Raw genomic sequence first — 13332 nt, forward strand, 5'->3', positions numbered from 1 at the left:
TTATGCTTCGGAGAGGTTGACGTGGGATTAGGGGATTTTATGGTTCTGCTCATATGTAACGTCACGTCTCTCTGCCTGTAGATTCGGTTCCACGTTTCTTCCTTATAATCATTTTTACTTCATTATTATTATTCGATTAACATTGTTCTAATTAGATTCTTCTTCTTTTCTTCCATAAAGTAAAATCCTCTTAGATGACGACGACATTTTGGAGAGTGACTTTTAACTCTTTGGTGTTTAAAACATAACAAGGTTTTTTACAAATCAATTATTTGGTTTCACCATATAACACACAAAAAAAAAATCATTAATTTAAAAGTTACAAGAATCGTTAATCAACAACATTGTTGAAGAGCATAAACGATGTCAAATCTTCAAACTAAGCTTTCATCATAAGAGACTTCCTCGTGGTGGGTTTCATCAACCTTTTTATGGACAAGAACTTGGTCCGTGTTATGTCCATGGCTGCCAAAATTTAGGTCAGGATAGTTTCTATGGTTCAAAGAATGCAACCAAAGAGCCATATTTCCATATTTTCGCTCTGTAGCGCCGATATGAGAATATATATGCTTTAATTTGAATGCTTCAGCTTCTTCTTTGAATGCTTCCATTGACACTTCCTCGTGACTGTCTTCAAAATTTTTGTTATAAGACGTGAAGAAGCATTCATCAAGGTAGAGTCCAGCTTCAGGGGCCATTGGTACAGTTATATCCACATCCCTGTTACGAACAATTTCAAACTGAGCATCAAAACAACCATAACTATAGACACGGGCAAGCTTTAAAAAGAAAAGAAGAAGGAAGCTTACTTGCTGAAAGCAGTCTGGACAAGTGATTCAGAAGCACAATTCCTCATGATTGCAACAGCAAGACCCATCATCTTTCGAATCTGATGAAGCATGAAGCTTTTGCCCAAGACTTTACACTTGATAAATTCAATCCCATCAAGATTAATGACAGTATTAGCAGTAAAGGAGATGATGTGACGATACGCAGCCGGATCATCTGCTTTCATTCTTGTAGTAAAGTTATGAAAATTATATGATCCAACATAACAACTCAGTATTCTATTGAACCTTTCCTTCTCCTTTTCCCCGTAACAAAACTTGCTCTTTGCCTCAGTGATTTTGATATTCTCTGATGAACTTGTATTCAGTTTACAACTGTCTTCTTGTATCCTAGCTACTTGAACATCAACTGAGCTTAAGCTAGCTAAATCAGAACTCAAAGCTTCGATCTTGACGTCAGTTCTTAATGCACTAGACTTGTTCGACAAAATGTCTGACTGAACAGTCAATGATTTTGTAACAAAGTTTGTTCCTTTCCCATTGCCCACAATATCTGGAACCTTACGACCTCTCTCTGAGCACGCAATACACTTAACATAAACCTCTCCGGAACCTAAACTAGCCATTACCGCTTCTCTATCACGATGCGAGATTGGATCAAGAGCAAACACAGGAAGCAGATACACATACCTTCTTCGATCGCAAAACTTCTTGGAACTAAACGACGGCGTAACATGCTTATAACCAAAGATCCTAATCTGATTAGGGAGATTCGAATTGAGACGATCCACGAATCCAGGCGGATCAACGCTGAAGCGACCTGAAACTACTTGTCCCACAGCACTCACTCCTTTATCGGTTCGTGCAGATCGTGCGAAATCGTATAGTTTAGGCTTGCCTCTAATGGACTCAGGTACAGCTCCGGCGTGGAACAGAGCTTCTTCGAGCTCGCCTTCAATGGTCTTCGCGCCTGGATTCTTTTGCATCCCTTGGTACCCTACACCGCAAAACGCAAAGACTATAGCAACTTTTTGAGGCTCCTTGCCGCCGCCTCCGCCGCGGTACAAGTCTGTTTCGTCTTCTGTCAACATTTTGGAGCTTTTTCTGATCTAAATCTCGATCAGAAACCTCGTACCGGGGAAAAAAAATTCTCGGTTCTCAGACTCCTGCGTCTCCATTATTGTTGACGAGAGTTCGATGAACTCTATTTTTCCAGCTTTCCTCTGCAACTACGTTAATGGCTAAAGTCAAAACCCTAGAAGACGACTGAGGTAAAAAAACTACGCCGTTTGGATATCAGATTGCTCTTTTAACTGGGCCTTTAGTTATCTTTTACATATGGGCTTTATCTTAAGCCCAAATACTTTCTGCATATTTTATATCTCAAGTCAAATTTGAAAAAGTTTTTTAAGTTATTTCTTTATAACAGTCAACGCGTCTAGAATAGTACTCCAGAGAAAAATAAAAACGCAAACTTTGGCTATGATGAAGCTTCTTCGTTTATCGACCGAGTCCAGATTCGAAGAAAGGGAAAAAAAAAAAGAAGCTTTCTTTCTCTGTTGAGATTCTCCGCTCAAGTTGTTTACAGCTTAGTACTTTTTTCGAAGAAGGTATTGTATTCTATAATTGGCTCATCTATGAAACCGTAGAATCGAATCGTCACTTTTGGTTTTGCGGCCATACTCCAATTCGCTCTGTGTTTTGTTTTTATACCTCTGACACCTTTTTAATAAAGTTAAACTGTGTGCGGCCGATAATTGTTTCGAAATTTTTTTGATTCTGATTCGTTTTTGGGACATGGGTCACATAAAACTAAAGTCAAATCAGTTCACGTTCCCTCTTTCGGCTCTATATATACAGGTTTGTTTTTGCAAAGAGACTTTATAGAACGTCTGACGAAGAAGCAGCAGTAGCTTCGTTTCTTCCTTGAGTTTTGGTCGATCTAATTAAATTATCTCGACATGGGCTACTATAACAATGTATGTGCCTTTTGTTTTCTTTGTTTTTTTCTTTTTTTGCTCTACCATTTATGTTCAAATTGTTGTCCAATCTTTCTTTTGTTTCTAAAGCATGATACTTTTGCAGGTCTTTGATGAATGCAACGACCATACTGATATAGGTAAATTACAAAGGATTTTAATTTCAGGATTCAGCCTTATGCTCATGAGTTTTCACTTTTCAGGTTCTTAGTTTTAAAGCTGTAGTTAGTTATTAAAATTCTATTGCTTTTTTTCTCTATATCAGGTCGAGTTCTACGCGATGGAAGGGAAGTCATTCTCCAGGTTAGCTCATCTTTAATATTATAGTCTCACACTTATATAACTGTACAATCTTGGTTTGGCCTTAGTTTTATAGACCATACGAGAAAATTTTAAATTCTAATTTAGGCTTATAACTGGGAATCTCACAAACATGATTGGTGGAGAAACTTGGACGGGAAAGTTCCTGACATCGCAAAATCTGGCTTTACTTCTGCATGGTTGCCACCACCATCTCAGTCTCTTGCACCAGAAGGTTAAGAGTCAATTGATTTCCATGAGCTTTTGTATATTTGAAATGAAATCAAATAACTATTACTAACTGCAGAAATGGTTATTGTAATTCCAGGTTATCTTCCACAGGACCTTTACTCATTAAACTCAGCATATGGCTCTGAGCATCTCTTGAAATCCTTACTTCGTAAGATGAAACAGTACAAAGTTAGAGCTATGGCTGATATAGTTATCAATCATCGTATTGGGACAACTAGAGGACATGGTGGAATGTATAACCGTTATGATGGATCTTCATTACCCTGGGATGAACACGCCGTGACTTCTTGTACCGGAGGACTGGTGAGTGATGATTATAATAAGTACATGTTTGAACAGGATATCATTATGTTCTGAAAGCTAAATTAAAGTTTTCCACTAAAACAGGGTAACCGAAGCACCGGGGCAAATTTCAATGGTGTTCCAAATGTTGATCACACTCAGCATTTTGTCAGGAAAGATATAATTGGGTGGCTTCGTTGGCTACGCAACACTGTCGGGTTTCAAGATTTCCGTTTTGACTTTGCTAGGGGGTAAGTTTTCTCTTCGCTTATAATTCATTTGTTTGTTTGTTTGTTTGTTTGTTTGTGGAGTCCTTTATTTTGAATGTAATTGATGCAGTTACTCAGCAAACTATGTGAAGGAATACATTGGAGCAGCGAAACCGTTATTCTCGGTTGGAGAATGTTGGGATTCTTGCAAATACAATGGTCACGGTCTAGACTATAATCAAGGTTTCACAATGTCTCTTTATCTTATACCTTGTGAGGTGACTCTAGTTCTATAATTCTAGTGTTATGAAACTATAACACTTGTTTTTCACAGATAGCCATAGACAGCGTATAATCAATTGGATCGATTCCACGGGACAGATTTCTGCTGCATTTGACTTCACAACTAAAGGAATTCTTCAGGTACGTAGACTCTCTTCTAGACCAATATCTGTGTTTTAGTTATTTTAGTTAATTGATAGTTATGTCACCTTCTTTGTAATTCATTGATATTTTTGGCTTACATAATGTCGCCATTGTATTGAAACTCAAATGGATCATGTTACTATAGGAAGCCGTAAAGGGTCAGTATTGGCGTTTATGTGATGCTCAAGGGAAGCCACCGGGTGTAGTGGGATGGTGGCCTTCAAGAGCTGTTACATTCCTTGATAACCATGACACTGGCTCTACTCAGGTTACCTTAACTATCTCTTCTGTTGATCATTTGCTTTTTTAGCCTTCACATGTTTGCTAACCTTTTTTTTTGTGGCTGCACTTTTTGTTGGTTTCATAGGCTCATTGGCCGTTCCCTTCACACCACATTATGGAGGTAAATAAGCTCTCGAAACAAAATAATATCCATTTCCTTACAGTTTAAGTCTCTCCCTAATCAATGAAGTTCGGTTTTGTGTTTTTGCAGGGTTATGCATATATACTTACTCATCCCGGCATCCCCTCTGTGTTCTACGATCACTTTTACAACTGGGGAAGCTCTATCCATGATCAGATTGTCAAACTGGTATTATTTTGTTCATTTATATATATATATATATATATATATATATATATATATATATATATATCCAGCATTTTATTGGATCTATGGTCCTACGTTTTGGATCTTTTCTAAAACAGGTCCTCTGTTTTTCTTTTCTCCTTTTTATTCATTGGCAGATTGACATTAGGAGGCGACATGATATCCACAGTAGGTCAACGGTCCGCATTTTAAAAGCTGAATCTAACTTATACGCAGCCATTGTTGGTGAGAAACTGTGTATGAAGCTCGGAGACGGCTCTTGGTGCCCTTCTGAAAGAGACTGGACTCTAGCAACAAGTGGCCATCGCTATGCCGTCTGGCTCAAGTAATCTTGCTGTTCTTTCTAGACCAAACCTTCGTATCGATGTCAAAGGTTCTGGTCTTCAGAGTCCAGTAATATATGTAATTCATTTTCTGTGCCGGGTTTTACAATAATGTCAAGCACTTACGTCTTCATGACGTAAGATTCTATAAGCTATATTCCTATGCAAGTGTTAAATTTGCATTTTGTGTGAATTTTTTAGTTAACGTGTTATATACAAAACTGTATTGCGTGGTGAGAAAGAGTAATGGAGACTATAGTAGAAACTAGAAAGGGTACTTTTTGACTTGTGCTGTGTTTCAAAAAGTTAATGTATTAGATTGCAAGATAAAACCATATTAGATTTTTAAAAATAATTTGTAGGGTACAAAGCAGATGATAATGGACATTAGCTAGGGTTTGTTGATAAGATAAATTGATACTTGCTATTAAAAAAAAAAAAACTCATTTATTTTAAGCATGTTCTAGAAAACTCAAGTTTAGCTATTCCTTGGTCAAAAGAGTAAAAAACATGGGTGTGTATATTACATTACTATTGGTGGCCACTAGACTAGGACTTGACGAGCAGAGAGATCTTATAAAGTAGATGATGTGTGTTTGTGTATATTATATATATGGTCATAAGACTTCATCATTTTTGTTTTGAATTTTTAACAACAAAACCCCAATACCTTTTTTTTACTAACACTGTCTTTTCCATCTAATTTTCTTATATATTTTGACTAAGGGCTGATGTTTAAATCCAAGTAGTATATATTTTTTTTGGGAACTGCATAAAAAGAACAAAATCGAATCAATCATGAACACCTTCTGGCTTCACGTGAACATGCTGTGCTAAAAAGATCTTTCTGTTCATAGAAGGTCTCCTAGATCTTTCAAGTTATTAAATTGTTTTCTTCTGAATTTTTTAATGGTCATGGATTATAAAGCTACTAGATGCGTTGCTACTGGTACATATCATGTTGTGCTTTCAAGTTTCAAAACACACCCACGGAGAATATAAGTACAGAACTAAAGACCGTAATAGACTACAGACCGTATAACATAATAGTCCAAGTATAAAGAAAACTATGAAAATATATAAAACCTATTAACCGGAAGTTAGAGAAAATTAATAATGATTTTATAAGAAATTATTCAATTTAATCCGGAGGAAATGATGGTGATGATGAGCATGAGAGATAGAAATGTCCCGCATGCATATTGCATAAGAAAAAAGTGAAAAAAAGGGATTTATCAAAAAAAAAAAAAACTTGGCTAAACTGTGAGTAAATTCCTGTCTATTCTAAACCTTTTATTACAATTTACCAGTGTTAAAGTGCGACTTAGCTACTAATTACACATTTTCCAATTTCATGTCTCACTCTTGTTTAAAAAATTATCCAAATCTAAAAAATAAAAGCGTATAATTATAGTAACTTTTTGTTGATTCTTGACCAAAAAAAGAAAAACAGGTTGAATATATCACATTGCTTTTTATTTCAACAGTAGTACATTGCATTTTCTGGTCTTATCATATATTCCAAAAATCAAATCTTGCAAAAATTTCAACAGTTATAGTCAAAAGAATTTTGGCTTCTAACGGTTTTCTAAAAATATGTATATATCTTTTCTTTTTGTATCTCAAAATATTACAAGTTTTTTTTAAAAAAAAAAGAATATATATAATACTTTCGAATGAGTCACAAATAAGTTGTAAATGATGGGGTTTTAAATGTACCCAACCCGCTTTCTAAATGATAGTTTGAAAAAAAACAAATATGCATGCTATAAAAAAATTATCTACAATATAAATAAACATCTATTATTAAGAACAACGAATCCTAATATATTTACTTCAAATTACACATTGTCAAGTTGCTTTTATTTCAAAATAAAATCTCTCGTATCTTAAAAACAATTATGGCCATCACTGATATCATGTATATATAATGGTGGAATGGTGTTTTTACACAAACAAAATCATAGTATTAAAAAGCTTTGACTTTACAATCACAAGCAAAGAATTCTAATGCTAAAGTCACAATCTAGATATGTTGTATACTTGTATAACACTATATTGCAAGTCAAGCCCAGGATTTGTAGGGCGTTAGAGTCGTCTTCATTAATGCATTCGGTTCGTCTTTTATGGACCTATGGGTGTGAAACTGTGAATCTAATGGTAAATTTTCCATAACAAATATAAACACATTGACAAAAATAGAGTTCTAATCAAAATTGTAGCTATAAATGTAAAACCACGACGAATATGAACAATAGCCAAAAACAAAAGTTACTCCGGGGAGACCTATAGAGTTCTAATCAAAATTGTAGCTATAAATGTAACTTTTCCACTACTGATACGACGCTAACAAAGCTAATAGTGTATGTATATCGACGGTTGCTCCTCTTTCTGTATAAAAGTCACTACTCGCAATTATAGTTTACCAACTATCCCTGCATTTTTTTTTTTTTAAACTTTTGTTGCCTTTTTTGAAACCTCTTCATAGTTTAATTAGAGAAAATACATTTGAAAGTACATAAATTAGTTTTTGTTAGATAATAGTAATATAAAATTGGTATTTATATTAACGGAATACGATATCAGTTTAGGCAATCATGCGGTGGGGTAAAAAGCATTTGTCCATGCATCGAGCTTTGCGTTAAACGAATTATATATGTATATAAACATGCTGCAACACTATTTATCTAAGATCCATATATATATATGTTAAACAAAATGAATCCATGTCACAACAAACAAATTAAAACCCATAAGTGTTTTTCCTTTTAAAATAAAATAATTAACTTTGACAGAAGAAAAACATAAGAATCTTTCAACCTAAAAGAAAATAAAATGTCCGGAAGATAGAATGCATAATAAAAAAAAGCCTTTCTAAAAGGGAACCAAAAGTGTTGACCTTTTTTACAGTCAAGTTCTCATTTTTTCATGTCTTAAATCTTAAAACATATAAAAAGGGAAGGTAACATTTAAAAAAACATTAAAATAAACTTATGTGTATTATCATATATATATATTGACGGCATTACAATATACCGACCGCCAAATTATATAATCCGAAATTTATTCATATACATATATTTGTCTGTGTGACGGTATGTATACAGTATACGTCTTCTCTTATTATAAACTTTTAGAAAACATATCAAGACATGTGTATAAATCGATAGCATGGACATGGTGATATTCGAGAAAGTATAATTTGAAGCCATTTCTTACCTAAATGATTCAATCATACCACTGACAATTTCACTATGCGACAAAACCATCGTTTTTTAGTTCATCTCATAGTCAATAACAATAAATTGGAATTAGACTAAAAATATCAAGTTAGATGAAAAAATCGTTTATGTCTTTTCTCTGTTGTCAATAAATACGAAACTAAACCAAACAGAAACAGTAAATACGAAACCTATTTTGTCAGTCAAACCGGTAGTTCCGGCAAATCTTCTTGACTTCTTAAACAAAACTGTGTAACAATACTCCATTTGTTTTTCAATTTCTGGCATAATATTTGTTTCGAAAATATAATATTTTTAATTTGGAAGCAATATTGTAACTCGTTTACTCTTATAATGGAAACAACATTAAGTCAAAATTATTATCATTTTTACCTTTACAAAGCCAACAAAATTAAGATTTTTTTTTGGTGAAATGTGGAGAATTCAATGGAGAGAAAGTTAGATGGGGGTGGTAGATTTTGAGGCAATAAATAGTGGGAAGAATTATGAGTTGTTGCAATTAATGCACGCAAGGCATGCATATTTGTTTTCTCGTCAACACTACCGAATGAATAATACTAACTCCTTTTTTTTGTTGGAGTTTGTTCCCGTTTATGAGAAAATAATACTACTACAAAAAGAAAATAACAAAACAACAATTCCCCGAAAAACAAAGAACAAATTGTCACAAAGGAATAAATGAGACTTTGCAGGTTGTGGGAGTGATGAGTGCGACATCTCAGTCGACAGAAGGGAAAATATGATTTTGTTATATAGTATTAATAAAATGATGTCATTCCAATTGTTTTTTTCTTTTTTTTGGTGTTTAAACTTTAAAGTAAGATAACCAAAAAAAAAAAAGAGAGATTGACCTTCTTCTTGAATATTCGTCAATTTATTTTAGTGATGGTTAATTTAGCTAGGTCAAAAGTTTGAAATAATCTTTAATGGTGTTATACTACATCCATGAGCCTAGGATTCTGCAATCCACTCCATGGTGGAGTTTTAAATGGACCCATCAATTGGAAGTTGCTTCACACGAACTGAAGTCAGATATTGTTAATTTTACATGACTCTCAATAATAATATACTACATTTTAAAACAAATATATATTTTTTACATATTTTTTAATTTCCATATTACGTACATGTGTTAAAGATATATTATATATATACTAAAAAAATTAATTCACAAGCAAATAGAAATCGCTTTCTCTCCAATAGAACAACTTTTATTATAGAACATGTGATCAAATAAATGATTGTTATGGGTGAGTTAAGAGTTAGCAAATGTGGATTCTGATTAACAAAATCCGTGTCGTGGCATAATAAAAAGTACAGAAATATTTTGTTAATCACTACTAGTTAAAAGTCTTTGTTTGATTCGAGTTCATTCGACTATCTACATATAAATTCTAAAGTAAAGTCTATTTCAAATTTTAATTCTTTTTGGTTTTCTATAATTTTGAGCAAATTTTCATAGTGTTACTAAACCATAGTCAATTAAAAATGGTGCCGTTTCAATGTTGTGGTCCGGAAAAAAAGTTGAATAAAGGAAAAATGAACGGTAGGTCGTAGGCGTAAAAGAGAACCCCGTTGAATTTGACATTTTGCTTTCCTAATAAAATCCCTAGAAATTTATTGGGTTTTTTTGGCTTATACTATCATTTGGTCCTCTTTGGAAAAGAAGAAAACTTATTGAGAGAGAGAGAGGAAAGAGCTTGTTGTTATTTACTTTCTTTTCCCGAGAAAAACTTTTGAGTTTCTTCTACTTTCATTTTGTTTCTTCCAAATTAATCTCTTTCTTCACTGTTCTTTTTTGTTGTTGTTTCTGTTCATAGTTGTTAGATCTTATGTCTTTTCAAGTCCGAATCTTAAAAACTTGATAGTATATCTCTTTTCATTTGATTAAACCCATCCACACAAATTCCAGCTCTCGAGACTATACATTATTGTTCGATCTTCTCCGTAGCTTTGTGACAACAGAATCTAGCTAGGGTTTCGTTTTTTTTTTTTTAATTTTCTTTTATTCTTTGTTTTTAAGTCTTTGGTTCATAATTTTTCTGCTACAAAACAACAACTGTACATCACCATCATTAAGAGAAACCCATCTGCCTCTTTCTCAATCTCATAAATATTCTCACCGTTCGCTTCTCTCTCATCTAAATGTTCTCTCTCTCTCTCTCTCTCTTTTTTTCCTCCTCAAGAAAAAAACCCTTTTCCATTTTACATTTGACAGAAAGGAAATGAGTGATTTTTTTTGGATCTTTAACCTTTTTGGTCATGCAGGTTTTGACAAAAGAGTCTCTTACAGAGATCTTTGGCATTCTGTCCACCTCCTCTCTTTATCCTGTATATGTGTGTAGTAAGGGTATACGTAATTTCGTTGTGTTTTGTGAAGGGGAGGTGGGCATACTGCCAATAGAGATCTGTTAGGGTTTCTTTGTAAAACCCCTCATGATGTATTCAAGATCACCCGATGAATATTAAGGTTTGAAGAATAGTAGGTATTATCTCGAATCTACTAACTTTTTTTATTTATTCATATGTGATCATTTACTTGTTCTCACTTGGCAGTTCTATCTCTTTTGACTTGATCTATCTCCCAAAGTTTAATGCTTTCTTTTGTTGAGACTCTGATATGATTGACCCCAGCACATTCGCATTTGATTGTAAAACACTTAAAACGTTTGATCTTAAGAACTCTTCATCTTTTCTAATTTGCAACGGCGTTGACAAATGTGAGGTTTAGGAATAGTGGTGGCGTTTGAGACGTTTACATCATCTAGGAAAGGTAAACTATTCATAAAGTAAGAGGACCCATGACTCCCAATAAAGGTACAGGTAGATTGAAATCACAGGAGAATATGGTAATGAAAAGGAGAATTTACTCTTCCTTTTTATGTTCTTGAAGTGAAGCCCACACAATGTTATGATGATGTCTTCTTTTCCTTAAGTTGGAATCTATATCTATAGTATGTGGTTATTTTGTTTATAAGTACAAATTGCATGTTTCTATCTTCTGATGTTATATATACATGTGTTCAGTCTGACAATATGGTATACGAAAAATCAAGTTCAACCTTCAAGTTGGAATGTAAATGCATTTATATATGATCAGGTTTCTATATATATGATCTAATTAAGCTGGGGACTTCTTTATGTCAGTTTTTGATTAGATGGTACAAAGAAAAAAAGCTTTTGTATATATATATATATATATATATATCTTACACTAGATTAACCAAGAAACTAACTGTTGTTTTCTATGGCGGATAAATGAAACCAGTATCAAGTTCAATCTGATAAAATGTTCCTGGTTACATCAATTTTTGTGTGAGTTTACGATTATTGGATTTTTTGACGTAGAGAAAATAACCTAATTAGATGACCTATACTTGACTATAATTATTCTATATATAAGCAGAAGTGTAGTAGAACTATAGTGCTCGAAGTCTTTGATGCGCCTATGAGGATAATAAATCAAGGTATATATATAGATCAAAACTTTACCATTAGTTTGAAAATTTACAACTCACTCACGTCAAAGAAAAAATAAAAATAAAAATTCAACAAAAAAAACCTTTCCCTAGTAGCCTCATCATTGGAAGTGTGTCAGTAGCATTTTAAATTATCCTTTCAAGGCAAAATCTCCAAAACTTTTTTCTGCGTATTTATTTATTTATATGCGCGTGACTCTCAAATTTCCGTTCTCGTTAAGTGGTCAAAGTTGCTTTGTTTTGTCAATTCACAAAAACTCCAATAATTTATTTTTCTGTACGTAAGTTCTGTAGTGTGTGTTGCGTATGATTATTATTCTGCAAACTCTGCGTAAGTATATATACTTTCAAGAAAACAAATGGAGTAGTTCAAAAACCTACTTTCAAGAAAGCAAAAGTAAAAATGTTCTTTTTTTTCAACTCAGTTTCCTCTTAAACGGTGAAAAGCCTCTGTTTCTACTACTATACATTTAAGGTAACTTCGACTCTTAAAAAGAAAAGGAGAGTTCAAAGGTTTTTTTTTCACAAATGTATACATGGCCTCAAGCTTGTTGAATATGGACTTTACATTATATGATAAGATTTAGGCCCAAAGGCTTTAATATATAGCACATTTAAACATCCACAACAAATGATGATATTCATAGTTTTGGTAAAAAGTTTCATATCTTGTATTGATAACCTTATCTCTATAATCAAAGATGATATACCAAAGTTTTACATTAGCTCTAGTATTGATACAGTTTGTGACTGGGTAAGTTTTTTGCAATGTCTCCTAAAAAAAAAAAAAAAAAAAACAACCACTACAACAAAAACTCATACAGATATTTTAAAAAAAATACATATATATGATTAAATTTTGGTATCTCTATCTATAAAATACTATTTGATAGAACGACGACTTAACGGCAAACTCGGTGAAGAAGGAAAGAAAGAACTGAAGACTTGAAAGACCGATGCTCACAGCGTTTGCAAGTCACGCGCGCTCTCACGTTTTCGCGTTTGTAACTGTCCCAACAATCACGCGCCGCCTCCGTATAAATACCTTATCATCACGTTCACGTCGCATATCGTCTCTCTCCTCTTCTTCTCTTCTCATTAGCGAAAAAAACTTCTCCAATCATCGAACCCACAAGTCTGTTGTTACTATTCTTCCTCGTTCTCGTTGTTGTTCGAGCTCCGCGGTTATGGGATCTTCTTCTGCGTTGGGCGACCGGTTACATTATCCTGATTCCCGTCGTGATGATTCCGTCGTCGATGACTACCACGGCGTCAAGATCGTAGATCCGTACCGTTGGTAAAGTGTTCGTTTCCCATCTGTAAAATTCTCTCTCGTTCGTTTAGGTTTCGTAATAGCTCTCCATAGCTCCAGCTGAGAACAATATAATCTGGATTTGACTTTGAGATTGACCTTCCTAAAATTGTTGTGGATTTGATTCAAT

The 13332-nt window shown here is 33.7% G+C and overlaps 3 protein-coding genes and 1 long non-coding RNA gene across 5 annotated transcripts in view; 3 read left to right on the top strand and 1 right to left on the bottom strand.

The window, feature by feature from the left end:
• LOC104702367 (tRNA pseudouridine synthase A, mitochondrial-like) lies at nucleotides 217–2042 on the bottom strand. Its single transcript, XM_010418220.2, has 2 exons — nucleotides 810–2042; nucleotides 217–720 (listed from the first exon to the last, which is right to left on the bottom strand). The coding sequence occupies exons 1-2, from the start codon at nucleotides 1877–1879 to the stop codon at nucleotides 375–377; spliced, it is 1416 nt and encodes a 471-aa protein (XP_010416522.1). The 5' UTR covers nucleotides 1880–2042; the 3' UTR covers nucleotides 217–374.
• Nucleotides 2230–5410, top strand: LOC104702368 (probable alpha-amylase 2). The gene is made up of 13 exons (XM_010418222.2): nucleotides 2230–2398; nucleotides 2649–2767; nucleotides 2874–2907; nucleotides 3033–3070; nucleotides 3176–3302; nucleotides 3396–3622; nucleotides 3707–3852; nucleotides 3941–4053; nucleotides 4145–4233; nucleotides 4382–4504; nucleotides 4604–4639; nucleotides 4730–4828; nucleotides 4984–5410. The coding sequence occupies exons 2-13, from the start codon at nucleotides 2750–2752 to the stop codon at nucleotides 5173–5175; spliced, it is 1242 nt and encodes a 413-aa protein (XP_010416524.1). The 5' UTR covers nucleotides 2230–2398; nucleotides 2649–2749; the 3' UTR covers nucleotides 5176–5410.
• On the top strand, nucleotides 10152–11502 carry LOC104702369. Of its 2 annotated transcripts, none has more exons than XR_753984.1 (2): nucleotides 10152–10897; nucleotides 11137–11502. It is a non-coding gene; the product is annotated as an uncharacterized LOC104702369 (long non-coding RNA). The 2 variants fall into 2 exon arrangements; XR_753985.1 differs by having other exon boundaries at nucleotides 11143–11502.
• Nucleotides 12802–13332, top strand: part of LOC104751509 (prolyl endopeptidase) — a gene marked incomplete in the record, with an annotated part of 5853 nt that continues 5322 nt past the window's right edge. Inside the window, 1 exon segment of the mRNA XM_019227851.1 lies at nucleotides 12802–13187. Coding sequence (XP_019083396.1) covers nucleotides 12847–13187 — 341 coding nt within the window.

This window comes from Camelina sativa, chromosome 7 (genome assembly GCF_000633955.1).
Source record: "Camelina sativa cultivar DH55 chromosome 7, Cs, whole genome shotgun sequence".
Taxonomy (NCBI): domain Eukaryota; kingdom Viridiplantae; phylum Streptophyta; class Magnoliopsida; order Brassicales; family Brassicaceae; genus Camelina; species Camelina sativa.

What these genes read in the sequence shown, in the direction of transcription:
- LOC104702368 (XM_010418222.2), top strand. An exon ending in CAACTAAAGGAATTCTTCAG is followed by an intron (nt 4,234 to 4,381) that starts GTACGTAGACTC and finishes ATGTTACTATAG; the next exon opens with GAAGCCGTAAAGGGTCAGTA. An exon ending in ATGATCAGATTGTCAAACTG is followed by an intron (nt 4,829 to 4,983) that starts GTATTATTTTGT and finishes ATTCATTGGCAG; the next exon opens with ATTGACATTAGGAGGCGACA.
- LOC104702367 (XM_010418220.2), bottom strand. Translation starts at nt 1,879, where the DNA reads ATGTTGACAGAAGACGAAACAGACTTGTACCGCGGCGGAGGCGGCGGC. An exon ending in GTCCAGACTGCTTTCAGCAA is followed by an intron (nt 721 to 809) that starts GTAAGCTTCCTT and finishes TGTTCGTAACAG; the next exon opens with GGATGTGGATATAACTGTAC.